Source organism: Amphiprion ocellaris, chromosome 5, assembly GCF_022539595.1.
Source record: "Amphiprion ocellaris isolate individual 3 ecotype Okinawa chromosome 5, ASM2253959v1, whole genome shotgun sequence".
Taxonomy (NCBI): domain Eukaryota; kingdom Metazoa; phylum Chordata; class Actinopteri; family Pomacentridae; genus Amphiprion; species Amphiprion ocellaris.
The window spans coordinates 9,561,044-9,577,683 of record NC_072770.1 but is presented as its reverse complement, the minus strand read 5'-3'; the positions used below and the strand labels follow the sequence as shown (position 1 = coordinate 9,577,683).

The 16,640-nt window shown below is 39.4% G+C and overlaps 1 protein-coding gene across 1 annotated transcript in view; it reads right to left on the bottom strand.

The window, feature by feature from the left end:
• Window positions 1–309: 309 nt before the first annotated feature.
• The window catches only part of rims4 (regulating synaptic membrane exocytosis 4), a 56,696-nt gene continuing 40,365 nt past the window's right edge, over window positions 310–16,640 (bottom strand). Inside the window, exons 4-6 of the mRNA XM_023276023.3 lie at window positions 15,716–15,817; window positions 13,164–13,303; window positions 310–7,813 (exon numbers count right to left, since the gene is read on the bottom strand). Of these exons, the coding sequence (XP_023131791.1) occupies window positions 7,595–7,813; window positions 13,164–13,303; window positions 15,716–15,817 (461 nt within the window). The 3' untranslated portion in view covers window positions 310–7,594. The remainder of the gene's footprint in view (window positions 7,814–13,163; window positions 13,304–15,715; window positions 15,818–16,640) is intronic.

The following is a 16,640-nucleotide window of genomic DNA, read 5'->3' as shown; positions in this document are numbered from 1 at the left end:
GGGTGAAGGCCAGTGACATCCTGGACAGGTCACCAGTCTATTGCAGGGTTACTAGCAATCACACTCACATCACACCTACGGGACAATTTAGAATCACCTATTAACCTCAGCATGTTTTGGACTGTGGGAGGAAGCTGAAGAACCTGGAGAAAACCCATACATGCACAGGGAGAACATGCAAACTCCATGCAAAAAGATCCCAGGAAGACAGGGACGGGATCTTCTAGCTGCAAGGCGAAAGTGCTAACCACCAAGGCACCGTGCAGCCCTAAATACATACAGAAAAGCAAAAAGTTAAACACCTTTCAGTGGAGTTAACTATTTTATTGACAGCTGGAATAGAATAACAATACACCAAATTGTGCATTTACTCAACAATATAACAGTTTGCCAAAGAATCTGCAAATATACTTGTGTTTTTAAATGACAGTGCAGTGAGTAAAACTAAAGTTACACCATTTTGTCACTTGTCTGATAACATTCAGGTCTTCAAGGCAGTAAAACACGAGCAACGAATGGGAAGCAACGCAGATGGGCTTTTTGCTCAGTTTATGCTAACTTCTGCTGATGCTAATCTATGAATGGGAAGACAGTTTAAAAAAAATACACTATACCTGCAAATGAAAAATAGTCGGAGGCTTTTCTTTATTTTGCTGTTGTTGAGAAAAAAATGCTCTAAAGAAGCTGTTCCCAGAAAACTAAAGGACAGGTGTTGAACCAAATGAGCATGAAAGAATATATGCTTAGTAAACCTTCCCTGGATAAATGCTCATCGCTGAGGAAAAAACAGACACTTCATCGACGTTGCTTACAAAAGTTGCCCATATCACCCTGAAAGATTGTGAAGGCCTGTAAAACTGACTCGTATCCCAAAACCAAAACATCACCTTCGCATTGGGGCCTCAGGAAAATGTCACGTTTGGAAAATTGTCAGGTGTCCTCAAAAGGCCTCAATTCAGGGAGGAGAATTTAAGGCTGTGAATGTTTTAGATATAATGGCTTTGTGTCGCTGGAGAAACAAAAGAAGCAGGAAGGTGAGCGACAAATATGTGCTGGAAAACACAGAAGTTATGAAATTCGATGGCACTTTGCTTCTCGCTGGGGTCACCCAACCTAAAAATGTATTCACTCATGGTAATGTGGGATGCTGTGGATGAGAGGATCTAACAGATGGTGTGTGGGGGAACACTTTTAGGGAGCTAGAGGGGCTCTGAGGAGAAAAAAAAAAGAAGAAAGTTTGAGAAGCTCTGCCTCTGCAGCACAGGAGGAGATGTGTTGCTTTTGGGAAACACCAGCCGCCGTTTCGTAACACCCACTGAGGAGCTGCGTCTACCCTTTCATCCACCCACACCTCCACCTTCTTCCCCGGGAGAACATGATATGATATGTCTAGAAACATACACACTGTCGCTCTGAAAAGGAAAGGACACAAACAGTGCTGTCTTTCTTTCTAATGAGTAAAACCCATGTACTCCGGGGGGGGGGGGGGGGGGGGGGGGGGGGGATAGGGATGATTTCAGCTCAGGTAACAAGAGGTTTTTTTTTCTTTTGGTCTTTTTTTTTTTATAAAGAACTTCAACGGGAATTCTACCTAGTTTCACTTTTAGGTTGATCTTCTGCAAAAACAGACAGATTTCATGGCTCTGTCTGCAGATTGAGGTTATCTTGGAGCATCGCAGTGAAACACGTGCACAGAAAACCATTGTATTGCCGTCAGGAAAAGCAGCAGAGTACGTTTGTTATCTCTGTTTACACATACAGACTCAAATATATTCACTGAGTTAAACTCAAAGAATACAAACTGCCTTTTAGCTCAGCTTCAATAAGCTACAGCTACAACTTTGAGTCTGCATGTGTTTTGTTTTTTTTGTAGCAAAAGGTTCCCCCCCCCCACCAAGAAATCGTTTTTACTCTGCCAATGAACGCGGCGAAGTTAGGTGACGATCGGCATTGGTTTATCTGTCCATCTGTCTGTCTGTCTGTTAACAACATTACTCAAAAACGGACCAACATATTTGAATTAAATTTTCAGGAAAGGTCAGAAATGACATAAAGACCATGTGACTAGATTTTGGCAGTGATGCAACTTATAGTCTGGATCCACAGATTTCTCAAAGATTTCTGTATCATTGCGAGATAGTGGCACGGAGTCACTGTAACTATGACAACAAGTGAACACTATGTCAGCTGCCTGCTGATGATCACATGATTGAGATCCTACTACAAATCAACTTACCGGGACTTATGCGTCAGACACGATACAAGAAACAATTGATTAAATTGTGGGGGTGTTTCTGAGTCCTCATTTTGTTTGTGGCTACATCTATAATAAATGGCCTCATTCTATGTTGCTCTGATTTCTGATCATCAATAACTAATAAACAAAAGCTGCCATTTCTGTCAATACCATATAGGGGAATGGACAGCCTTGGCGGAAGACTGCACTCGCTGAGTGCTTTTCTAGTTTTTTTTTTAATGCAAAGTGAGCAGCACTGATTAGAATAATGGGGACACCGTCTTTGAGAAACGTAATAATATGGTACTTCAGTGGAAAAGTTAATAAAGTACAGTGAGTAAAAACACCTCAGAAACCAATAGGTTCTATTTTCTGTACTACTGTGTGACTAAATCATGTAAATTCTACTTACATTCATATATGCATGTAAATATGAAGCCAGTGGCAAAAGGAGGCCTAGCATGCTGATATTAACCATGGTTACAGATGTTCTCAAGAAAAGCAGTTGTGTTGACTGCTATGTTTGTTTCACCTCTAAAAATTATTACCTAAATACATAAACTCCTTCGTGTACGTGACACGACTGTGTTTTTTATTGGTCTGTGGTCACTAAAGTTGCCACATGTAGAATTAAATACCAGTAAAGTGTAAGGAGAAGTGTCTAGTTTTGCAGAATTACAACCCAAAAAGTGAATGAAAGGACCTCAACAGGACGCCAGAACAACTCTCACAGATAGCTCGATGGCATTTTACTCATTTGAAACCACAAAGTACCATGATGTGCATCCAGCCGTAACCAAGAAACAATAGCATCATTTACCTAAGTTTTAGAAAACAAGCCTTATAAGAAACAGGTCCAAATGTTTGAATAACTATGCTGCAAAAATGCTTTTTTTGCTTAGTTTGTTCATTTAAGCTCACACCAACAAGTGTGGAAGGTTACACAAATAGTCAGTTGAAATATCAGTATATCAGAAATTCATTAAGAACATCACGCAAATATAATTGTTTCCATAGATGACACTTAAATTCCTTTAGGTGATGGGTTGAAATGGTGACACTGTAAAACTTTTTTTTTTGCATCATTTTGATTACTTAACATGACAATTCTTAGTCCTTAGCCCTGACAAAAATGTCTATGGTGTGTTTAAGGCCTCTACTTACATTACAATTGATAGAAGTTACATCGTTAACATCCAAGTGGCAGACACAATCAGAAATATGTGGGGGAATGCAAAAGAAAATGTACATTTTTGGTGCTGAATATGTCGACTGTAACATTTACATAGTTCGTTAGCTCATTCATTTGCCTTGAAAGTTACAAAATGTCCCAAACAAAGTGGTGAACAAAAAGCTGCAGATGAGTGAAAATACACAATCAGTTCCAGCAAACAATAGTTACTCTTAATCCCCAATGTCGGCATATGTTTTGACTCTCTTAAACAATTACAGAAGGAAAGTGTCTTGCAAGGGTCACCTGCAGCTGTAGCCATCACAGAAAGCCCATCATTTACTGCATGCATGCTATACTACTGCTGCTGTCATGCTACTCTAAGCTATGTTTAGGACCTTGTTTGCACAGGCAGCTGCTGCAGGTTCGATGGAGGAAGATGGGAAGCTTCTACACTGGCTACGGCTGCAGCGTTTCTAACCCTTATTATGTTCTAAATCTAGCTCATCATGCAACATTGCTTTTGTTTTTAGCCACAGGAGCCACTCTTCTTGGTTTCTTTGCACCAGAATGTGCCCGGCTCATGACAAGCTGAAAGAAGATTTGAACGTCAAATGTGTAAACGTTGCTCCTTCATTGGTCCTTAACTGGGGAAGTCAGCCCTCACAATATATAAACATTTTGGCACAAAAAACACAGACAAAAACACATTCCTTGGGTCACAGTAAGAGGAGTTAATTTTTCATATATAGTTATATATTTGATTTGTTTAACTGCTCTAACATCTGCTCTTTTTAAATAAATAGTCCCTTTTGTTTTAACTCATTGTTATCATTGTATTAAAATACATTTAGAGGTTGTGAAAAATGATCCTGCATTTTTCCAAGTCAGATATTCTCATGGTTGATGGGGTTTTAAATTTCAGCTCCTTCTGAATTTTAACAGCGATCCTCAGAGACAACATGAAACTCTCCCTGGAATAAATTATGGAAAAAAAATATGAATGCACTGATGTAAAAATGACACTTTATTAACAGGCGATTTTCTGTTTCTGCGCTTTCAAACTATTTTCAGGGTGTTTAAAATCCTAATCATTATATTATGACTTGTTCCAAAGATAGCTCATGCTTTTGGAATGACATATTGATGCTGATTTGTTTTGCCAATATTAGAATCGTTTCATCCGAGTGCATTGAAAATCACCAGCAATACGTGTCATTTTCTACAGTATCTATTAAGTGACTGAACGACTGCGATGACTGGATGTTTTCTGATTATTGCTTTACAGAATGTAGCTAATATTTTTGGAAACAGATATAGCATTAATATCCCTGCAACACTGCTACTGGCACAACAGAGGCCAATTTTGCAAAGTCTGGTAGAGTAAAATTACTCCGAAACTGGGTGATTTCATTAAAATACTAGCGGATCAGTGTAAGTAAAACTTTATTTTATTCTGAAATCTTGCCTCGTAGTAAAAATGAAGAATTAACCGACTGAAATTGAGATATGTTTTCTTGATTTCTTACGTTTTCTGTTAAAGAAAAAAAAGCTCAAAAATCTGAATTAAACTGCTACATATGTATGTGTTCCTTAATTGATCTCAACATACTGTGTTTCGTTTCTCGTCCTTCTGTGTAGCATATTAGCTCATGCTTAGCCTTATCAAGTTGTGTGCTAATTAATTAGAAGTTTTAATCAGTCATGCGGATGCTACCAGCTAATGCTACAGTCTTACGATAACTAGCAAGGATACCACTTCCCTCCCTCAGAGTTTTTAACATTAATCTACTAAGTCGTTATAGATTAACTTTGGCTCACTCCAAAAAGACACTAACAACCATAATATTTACACATAAAAAGACATTAAGAATCATAAAGTGCCCAAATAAAACACATAGACTTGTTTTTGTTTTTTAATAAACTACAAATTTCTCTACAGTGTGCACATTGTGTTCCCTTTAAATTCATCCTATTTTTTTTTTCTTGAAGTCCGTAAAAACCTGACGTCAGTCCAGACAGATCCTTTTGTTTGGATGATGCAAAGTACATTTCACGCTTCCTTCCTCTCTCTTTCCTCATCCTCCCTCTCCTCCTCCCTCCATGCTGCCTCCTAGCATGGCTAATCACCAGGTGCCGCGGCGCTCTGTGGATTAGGGCTGTAATTTAGAATAAAAGGGGAATGCTGCTGTCAGATGCTGTGATGGGCTCGTTCCTGTTCCCTCCCTCACAATGGCACATGCCGCACGGAAAATTGAAGAAGACGAAGGAGAAGACACTTGCTGGTAGAAATTGGCACAGTAGAAACTGTTATTAGACAACCGTTAGCCAAAGCTTTTTTTCATTTATTATTTAAAAAAAGAGAGGAGGAATCTTAAAAATCTACTTCTAGAGTGTTAGCTAAGGAGCATTCCAAACTACAATTAGACTGGGATATACAGCGAGGTGTCCAGCTGTCAGCCAGGCTACGAGCCACAATTTTTTTTCTTTTGTTTTTGTATTAGCTCGTTGTGTGTCAGTGCTACAGCTCAGGCACCTGCACTTGATTTGACCTGCACTAGAAGGTGGAATGTGAAAATTTAGAACCCAATGAGGACAAAAAACCCTCAACGCTTCAAAACCCCCTTTTGCGTCTGGCTGTTTCATGTCGGACCGTATCCTGATGAACAACACTGCATGCATTTAGCTGCTTTGAATTCTAATCAGAATCTAATACAATATATTGCATGCATGAAATCCAATTTAGCTCGGCTACGATGCTATCTGCTATTTTTATGCTATGCGCCAGGAAGGATTCAGGGTGACACGTTATTTGGACAGACAAATGCTTTTATGCCTCTCGCACTCCTGAAGTGATTCAAACTTTTCTTGAAGCGCTTTGGTTGCAATTATTCCTGGTCGCATAAGCTGGGAATCTCTAATTGGACATAATCCAATGTGCTATTGATTCAAGAAACAGCCAGCTAAAATGAGGTCTTGTTATTAAAAAAAAAAAAAAAAAAAGCCCAGAGGATGCATGTTTCCATTCAAACACAACACTAGCTGATTTGATTGAAAAGCACCTTCAAGAAAAGATGACAAGCACATCAGTAAAATCAGCTAATACTGCGTTTGAGTGCAATGGGAATGTACATAATGGCACATGGTCTTTGGGAACTCATTATTGAAGCCGTTTAAATCCACTCATGAATCAATTTAAACCTACGACTGCAAGTAAATGCAATTAACTGCAGTCTTAACAACCTGGGAGGATGGAAAGCCAGCAGTAAGCCCCTGGATCCCCAAGATCAGGTCAAGATCAGGATCCTTCCAGAATATAAAAGGGGCTTTCATTCATGTCAACTCCACTCAGATCCTATAAATATCACCAAATGAACCGAACAAGGATGAGCTAAATGAGTGACACAAGAAAAAAAAGTCGTCAGAATGTCCAAAACCAAGAAGTCTTGGTTAGTCACGACAAATAACTTTAATATTTCCTCTCAAAGCCCTCCTTAGTCCTGTTTCATCCCTTCTCCAGCAACGCTCCTGCAAAATGGGAGGCTGGTTTCTATATGAGGACACATTTTCTCTGGACCCGTGGATAGACAGATAACACTCAGGAGCTGTCCAGCCCCTTAATGAGGAGACGGAAAGACAACAAGCAGTCCTGGGAGTGAGAATTGAATATAGGCTGTGAGAGGAGGCCCGTAGCTGAAGTAAAGCTGAGCCCGCAGTGTGTATCGTGGTCCCAATGGATGTGATCAATGTCGGCAAACCGAGCCCGTCTTTGAAGTATCCTCATTAAGTAGGGTTTTTTTGTTATTTCCATCAAAGAGATCTGAGGAGAGCAAAATTTTCTTGTGAGTCTGAGAGGCGGTCGGTTGCAACAACAAAAGAAATGTGCTTCCCGTGAGTCTCAGGAAACAGTCTGGTACAAAATCAAAAGAATTATAATACATTTCCGATGAGGATGACCTACTGGGTCATTGAGTCATTTCCTAATCGGGGAGTGTTTCATTCCCCCAGTGTGGTTGGACCTGTCAAAGTGCCCTTGAGTGAGATACTTAACACCTACCTGCACCAGGGGCAGTACCGCCCGGTCGACCTGGGTGCAAGGCTACAGGGTATAAAAACATGTCTTAGGACTTGGTTAAACGATGAAATCTTAGCCGCAACATCGAAAACTATACACTTTAGAGTGAGTCTTAAGATCGCTCACAACAAGGACCGATCGTGCTCTCCAGGGACATCTGGGAGGAATGGCGGATCAGTGGAGCCATCGTTGGATCCACCATGGAGGAGGTAGGGAAGAGCTTGTACCAGCCAATCACCATCGAGCTGAGGTCCAGCTCCTCCAATAGGATTCGAGCTACGCCCATGAAACATTTGCGGTCCATCCGGCCATAGTTGCCCCAAACGATAACCTAAAGAAGAGAAGGACAGAGCAAAGACTTAAGAGAAAAACTTATATATTTGCACCACACTAATCAAATTAGTCCGAACAAAAATAGAGACAAGTGTACTACAAAATCGCAAATATTATAGCAGTGACAGATACAATATCCCATTTATAATATCCAGCCCAAAAATGATTGTGTACTTGAAATGTAACACTATCATACTGAAACATTAATGCACATGAAAGTCTAAACCAGGAATTGGAGGTTTCTACGTTCAGCTCTGTGTCACGGTTGAAACCACAACTTTGGAAAACAACCTGTTCCTCTGGAAAATACATCTGTGCAATAATAATTTCCTTTGTTGATGCTTTTGGAGGAAAAATACTGTAACTGCAACCTGTTTTCGATGTTTTTACTATTCCATGCTAGCAGCTGCAACCACACGTACATAAATAAAACTCGCATGTTTACCGATTGAACACCAAAACAAAATTACAACATGTAACAGAGACAGAAACTGCAAAAACAGAGAGAAAATTGTTGGATTTTGAACTTTCCGACACTTTTTGAACTACTAATGTATGAAGTGCTATTCTAACAATTCTGGATTTCTTGGCACAACTAAGAAGTCATCAGTGTCTCACCTTACACCTACAGTCATCTGACAAAAATTCTTGGATATTTTGTCTGAACTAGACTGAACTGCAGGCTGTGTTTACACAAAGCAAGTAAGAGGCAGGAATGAAAGCAACTTAAAAAATGTAAAATATCTATAATATGTAGAGGCCCAATTTGTTTGCCAGTATTAGTAACACATATGGGTATTTGGATTCAAGGTTCTTTTATTTTTGGAAAACAATCAAACAAAGAACTTTAGATTTTTTTTTTTTTTTTATGATTTGCCTTAACTTGGTCACACTGCACAGGAGACATTTTTGAGATTCTAGCCATGATTGAGCTGTTCCCATAGAGGTTTACACTGCAGAAAAAAATGAGTCCACAGTGTGACTGGAGAAGAAAACACATAGAAATTGCTCGGGATCCATGTTTACAATGTTCACCGTGTTGGTTTAGTGTGCTAACATTTTATAATTACAACTGAACCCTGAGGCAATCCTCGATAAGGATGGCTGACGATTGATGTGAGGCTAGCAGATCTTTACATTTTAGATTTTAAGAGCGTCACACTGGGTCTGCAGGTTTGTGATCATACATGCATGTTTGCCGAGGCTGCTGTAGAGCGCGGGGTTAATCGACATTAATCTAGATTTGGTTTGGAAATCTGTTCTAAAGCAATACCTGATCTTGACATCTTCTCCCTCTGCTGGTTGAGGTGTCAATTAAAGTAAATGAAGCGGTATCATGTGTGTGTGTTTGTGTGTGAGGAGAGAGGAGGAGATGATGGCAGTGCTTAGGATGCTGTGCGAGTTCGTACGTTAGGTGTCCTCTGTCTCCTGACATCCTGATAACATCAGGGCTCATCTCAGACGGCCACACATCTTGCCAGGCAGCGGACGAAATAATCAATATCCATCAGCGCATGTGTCCTTTCGTGTGGTGGTCTTGTGTGTCCATGCATGTCACTGTGCAAGTGATTTCCACAGAGACTCACAGGCCAAATCTGCTTCAATCTGTTCGTTCTTTCTTTTAAAAAAAACAACAACAAAAAAACAGGGAATGTATCTCTCTTTCTGTCTGCCTGCAGCCACTTCTCCAGACAAGGTCCTGACCTCAACCGCTACAAATTATACAAATTAGAAAATAGAGACAGTGTGAGAGGTGAGGAAGATGGGCAGAACAGCAGAAAGGCTGGGTGCTTAGTAAGGAGGGTGAAAATATGGTGTCCTAAATATAGGATCCTCAACTGTTCCACTCACTAGAAAGAAAGGAGCAAATAGGAAAAACAGCAACAGCATCTTTGAAGAATTTCTTTGAAGTCTTGTGTATTTCACAGTGATATTCTGCATCATAGAGTCCTCCCAACCTTGCGACAACATACTGGGGAAGTCAATAAGGCAAAACCTTTTTCGCCCAGAGTCTCTGTTGGACCTCAGTAATAGTTTTGCAGCTGAGCGGAAGCAAATCCCTGCAGCGAAAGCTTTCCTAGAAGCTGAGTAAGAAGCAGATTAATGCCGGAATAACCTGTTTGATGATCACAGATTTGTGCGACGCTGCTCGGGTGTCCATAAATCTATCGAATGTATTCGGCGCTAGGAGTTTGGTGGCTTCATGACTATTGGAGGTTGGTGCTGCAGAACGCAAATTTGTATGTCAAAGATCACAAAAGCACTGATTTATTTCACCTTATTGCAAGAATATTTGCTGTTAAAATGCTGGGGTGGCCCACAAATGAAAAGTCACAGAGGGAAAATAATTTCATCTGAGCCACTCGCAGTTTTAAAACCACAAAATGTTTAGAAGAGATGGATTAACAAGGAATAATGGAAAAAGAGTGAGATAAAAGAGACACAAAAAAAAAATCTTGGATTTGCTACTTTGAAAATTCAAATAAAAGGGGAAAACCTTGCAGCATTAGTTTAAAAAAACACCACTTGGTATCACACATGAAGGAAAATGTGCAGTGTTTCATTATCACTTTACTACCTCAGTAGCTTTGCCAGTATTACTTTTTCTATTCTAGTCTTAAATAACTTACTTTGATTTCCAACATACTTATAATCTTATTGCTTTTCTGCTAGGCACGGCATTTCTTATGTAATTTTGTTTTTCATTTTTTGCTCAATATTTGGCAGAAGAATTTCCATTGGGATTAATAAGGTTTTATTTTATCTTAAATGTGGAGGAAAATAAAGGAAAATATTGTAGATGTTATGAGCTTTATGTTTTAATGTTATTATTGTGGGTCCACGTCGACTAAAACTTTAATCCTCTGTTATGTGCTTCATTTCACAATGAATTTTTATCCAGAAAGACGACCCAATAGGGACATTTAGCACCTAAATACACTCAAATCACAGCCCTGGAATTGCAGAGGAGCAAACATTTAGCTTGTACTCCAGAAAACACAAACCAGTTGCACATGGAAACAACTGCTCAGAACAAAATATAAGATTACATGTAAATAATAGACAAGCGTGAGATATACGAGAAAATGGGATTATTGGAGAGCAGGAGCAGAGAATGCAGAGTGGAGGAGACGAGGAGGAGGAGGAGGATGGACACCCGATAATTAGAAAGGAGGCGTTTAGTGGCTAATTAAGCGGAAACGGCAGCCGAAGACTGTTCTGAAGACCTTTATTACTGAACATATAGGTTCAGAACCCGTTGACCTGATCTCAGAGTACCACACATATGGCCCTACAACATGTCTGTGTTACTCATAACTGACAAAATAAGAGGAAAATATTACTTTAACTTAAACATCTAGATTTATGAACAATCGCTTCAATGTAAATGATCAGTTGTCAGTATCAGTGTGTCCTGTATATGTCTGCTTGGCTTATACATTTTTCCATTTCATATATTACATAACCAATGCACTCACAACATGCACATATTAACTAGCTCTCTATTAGATGCATTAAATTATTGTGCATTATTACACATAAAATATTAAAATATACATATATAACGAATAAAATCATAGCCAATGTGCAGCCGATGTGAAGTTACAGTATTTATATCTGACAAATTCCACTCATCTCTTGTCCTATATAATAAAAATTTACTTTGACGAAAATAGTTTTAATATATAAATGTAATTTCTTATGCCATATGTACCGGTGTCATGCACTAGCAATTAAGACAAATCGCCTGCATGTAAAAGTAATTACCCTTTTTACCTCAAACTGAATGCAAGAACAGCTGTTTAACATTTGGGGAAAAAACTCTTTCCTCTGAGTATTTATGTGCTGTTACCAAAAAAAAGATGTTTAAATTAACAGATGCCCAAAATCATTTACAGCACCGCAAATTGTTTTTCTCGTGCGACATGTTTTGTAAAGGCTGGGGGGAAAAAAAGTCAGTTGAGGAAGGTTTGTGAATGAATTTTCCGTGTAGACTTAAGCGGCTCTCTGCTTTGCTAAATCAGGAAGTGACAAATTGAAAAGTGCTGCTGATTTCAGCGATTTTCATTATCCAGCGTGAATGAGTTTGATGAAACTCAGAGGACAGCGACACAGACAGCAGATAATTAAGAGGGAGGCGTTTAGTGGCTAATTACACAGCGACAGGAGCAGCAGAGCAGCCAGAGGCAGAGCTGCAGAGCTCTCCGCTGCACAAACCAACGTTTCCACCTGCTGATTCCAGAGGAAACCCAACAGACATCAGGTTAAAAACGCTGCTGTATTTAACCATTATACAGCCGAGATGAAACATGACTGTAAATGGACTGCAGCAAGAAGGAAACAAGGCAAGAAAGAAGGAAAACTACAGCAACACATAAGAAAGACGAAGTGATTACTGACTGAAAAGGAAAAAATACAGGACGAGACATGAAGCCGGCAGGATAGTCGGGAAGGGAAAAATAATAAAAGGACGAAGCAAGAAAGTAGTAGAGGGAATTGGGTAGAAAACTACTGAAGCAAAGAATGAAATGAGAGATGTAAATGTAGGAAGAACAAATGAGAAGAATATGGTTGAAAAGAAAAGAGTGACTGAGTGGAAAATGTAGGAAAAGTGTGACAGGGAAAGACTACAAAGCAGGCAAATGGTCAAGGATGGAAAGCGAGAAATGTGTGGCGATAATCAGCCTCTCACAACTGGTCTTTGGTGACATTTTTGATCCTGAAACCAGCTGAAGCTCAAACAAATGAAAGAACAAAATCAGCTCAAAACAGCCCACGGGTCCCTCAGGTCAGATTCTCACTCTAAATGTCAAACTCTGGTTTTCAGCTTTCTCTGCTGCGTCTCCTCCAAAAAGCCTGAACATTTCGACCAAACTATTAAAAGACAGAGTTATTTCTCATCATGACTGGGGCATGTTGGATTTACGACACTACAATCTTTTACCACATGAAAATATTTGCAGTTTGATCTTCCTCTTGCTTCTTTTCAAAGCAAATATCATGACGCAAACTTTGTTTTAAAGTTCATATATCTAGGCTAGATATATATTCTGATGTGACTGAGTAGATAAGTTGTCTTCAAATTGGTCTGTAATCTAAATCTGACCTTCTCCTAACTACAATATATACCCAAAGATCAGAGAGAATCCTCAGAACCGAAGCTGGCGTTGCTTGCATGAACTGCTGCTCTGTTGGTGTCAGTTTTCCTGACATCAGTAAACCTTACTCGCAACCAAAGTCATCTCCAGTGTGTCTCTCTGTGTCTGCCTCCTCATACTCTCTCAACCTTGCTGAACTTCCACAACAAATTCCATGTCTGTTTGGTGCCTTGAAGGTAGTGATCTTACCTGCACCACTTTCCCCTGAGGGCTTTCAGAGAAGACCAGGACCTGGTTGTAGAGGGGATCCAGAGACTTCCTCACTGACTTGGTCTTCTTCTTGGCCACACAGATCCCGTTCTCCAGGAGGTAAACTTTGATGTAGGCCGCTGCAATGACAAAAGACAGAAAGAATTAAACCTGAACTCTGTAACTCTGCTTTAAATCCAAATTTTGGGTGACTTTGGAGGTTTAGTCTGGTAATATGCAATGATTTAGAATTGGTATGTTTTGGGTAGAAGCAAAGTCCTTAGACTTCAGAGATTAAGCAGCCATCTTGGCCAGTTACTTCAGACTAACAAGACCAAGCCCATAGCTAAATTAACAGTAAAAGAGTCATAGCTGCAATTTGAGTGTCCACGAGGAAATAAAAACTGCTTGTATAGTATAACCAGTGAAATTTGCTTAAAAACAACCTTAATGAAAACACATGCATTTGTTTTAACAGTGTCAGCACGATTGGTTGGATGTTTCCCGGATCGACTTGGACAAAGTAGACGATTGGGTTTTCCAGGGAAGGGATGCGCCATGCATCATACAACCACTGTCTTTGTTGTTACAAAATTGCCTTTTGGGTTATTCCGTCTGCAATCATCAGGGTCCCTCTGCTCGAACATCACTGATTTGCCTGAAACTGTTTTATCATAAACTGTGGATATTTAACATGGTATATGTAGGGTTGTAAAATTAAGTTTTTTATAAATCAAAAAAGAAAAAAACAGGCTGGAAGTTGATGATATGTTATGCTATAAAAATTTCAGACAAATCTGAGGTGGTGGACCAGATAATGTCTCAAAAAACTTTTGGATTCTCCATTTTGGTGCACTTGTGTTCTGTAGAGGCTTCTACATGCCAAAATGTAAATGGAATATAGTCTGCGCTTATGTAGTAACTTTTAGCCATATAGCTTGGTTGCAAAATACACTTTATAATCTGAGAAAATTTGGGTTTCAAGGTGTTGCCCAAGGATACTTCAGCCTGTAGAGTAGCCAAAGATCAAACCCTTGTCACCCTTGTGATCAGTCAAAACTTGCTCTATCACCTGAGCTTAATTTGAGATTATGGCTTCATGATTATTCAGATTTTTCCTTTAAACTGTCCCTGTCAGACAGCAAACAGACAGATATCAATTCTGTGCACAATGTGCAACAACAGCAGAAAATAAAGAGGAAACTGTTCATTCTAGAGAACAAGAAAGTATTTTCCATTCTTGACTGAAACGTATACACTGTAAGTATGGATATGCCAGTCAGGCTTTTTGTTTGTTTGTTTTTTTGACTATAAATCTGCTCCCTACCAGAAACTGAGATAAAATTTATCCCAAAATGATTTCTCTGTGATGTTAAGTAAAGTAAATGTAGCAGCAAAAGCTATGCAATACAGTTTTAAAGATAAATCTGACACCTCCTGGTTGAAAATGTCTAATAATTTAGGCATAATAATTATAATTTGAATAACTTAAAGAGTTGCTAGCTCATTTCATGTGCTGGTATTGTGATGTGTTGTTTTTTTCTCTTTCACATTTCAAAGTTAAAACCATATTAAAGGTGATATATAGCCTAATAATAACACACCGCATATCAGTCTTCTAGTTGTAATTTCATGCCCTGGAGTCAAACTGCGTTGCTAGGTAACATAAGCAGAAACAGTATTACACACTGGAGCATACACAAACACACACACTCTAAAGTGTTTTGTCCAGTATGTCAGATGACAAGATTAAAGATTAGACTTTGGCACACTGAAATGTGAGGCAAGAATCTCTTTTTTCTTTCCACTATATATGGAGTTCCTTTCATCTTTCGATCCCCTCTGTTGTCGCCAGCATGCTTTCCTTTCATTCACACTCTGACTCTTGTTTGCACTTTGCTCTGTTTAATTTCCTCTCTTCTCTTATCTTCCCATCATAGTTTTTTTTTTGTTTCCCATATTGCTGACACTGTTTAATTCTTATGCAATTAGGATCAATGATTGGTTTAATATTACACAACGGAGGGGAAGTACAATCAGTTTTTAGTGAAGCGTCCTGACCAGAGTTGATGTGCAGCGATATTAAAAGTCACAACAACAAAGTACATGTTTCACGACGGTATGAACAGAAACAAATGCTCTTCTTACTTATTCAGTGTATCACCTCACCGTACTCTGTGTGTGTGTTAACTCCCTGAACAATGAAAGCACCATTCCCCTGTCTTCATTCTTGCATTTTTTATATCCTCAAGTGCCATAACTGTGATTTTGGAAGCTCTATCCCATTAGGTCTAAAATGTACCCTGCAGGCTGTTGTGTGCGCAGCTGATACTAATTGCCGGATCGTGATGCATTCGTGTGCAGTGGGAACCACCATGTTCCGAGACATGGCAGCTGTTTAATGCACAGAAGTAAAGCAGCATTGTAAATTGAAGAAAAATAACAATCCTAATATGTTTCAATTCTGAACATCTGGTGTTTTCTGGTTTAAAATGGCATCCCGTTGAAAACAGCTTTGATTCTTTTTCTCCACAGACTGGAGTGCTACAGACCTGGAGGTCCCTTTGAACCTGGTTTCATAGTGAGTCCTCTGGCCTGGACGACCTCCACTTCCAGACCTCCATTCCGCTCCATCAGACCGATCTCTACGTCACCTGGGTGGAGGAAAAACAGGTACACTGAGCAATGAGGATGAAGGAGGTGAATAAATTTATAAAAGTTGTGCAATAATGAACCACTGTGGGTTGTCACGAAGGTTTTCAATTTAATCAGTTGTCCCTTGTATCATTTCCAACGGATAAGTCCTGGTAAGTCCGCAGCGATCGATTTGTAGTAGGATCTCAATCATGTGATCATCAGCAGGCAATTGACATAGTGGTCACTTGTTGTCATAGTTACAGTGATCCTGTGCCTCTATCTCACAATGATACAGAAATCTTTAATAAATCTGTGGATCCAGACTATAAGTCACATCACTACCAAAATCGAATCACTTGGTCCTTGTGTCATTTCTGGCCTTCCCTGAAAATTTCATCCAAATCCGTTGGTCCGTTTTTGAATAATGCTGTTAACAGACAGGCAAACAGACAGACAAACCAATGCTGATCAACACAGGAATCCGTTGCGTTCATTGGATGAGTAATAAGAGAAGGTGGCACTTATGTACAGTACATGGAGAGTGTTTAGGATCACCTCATGTAGCTCCAAGTCAGTTTCTAGACAGGATTAGGTTGGTGAACGTGAGAACCAGATCAAAAATTAGGTTTATTCAAGACCAAGATATTTCATTGCGTTGTCAAAGAGGTTTTCGTCCAAACCAACTTGCAAATCGACACACCCCATAGATGTCAGAGCATTTTGTGCATTTTCAGTTTCTATTCATTCAGTCTACCAATAAATGACATGATGAAAATGGGTCTTTCTTACTTCTCTATCATAATAATTTAATGGATAAAGAAACATCCTGACAGACTCCCA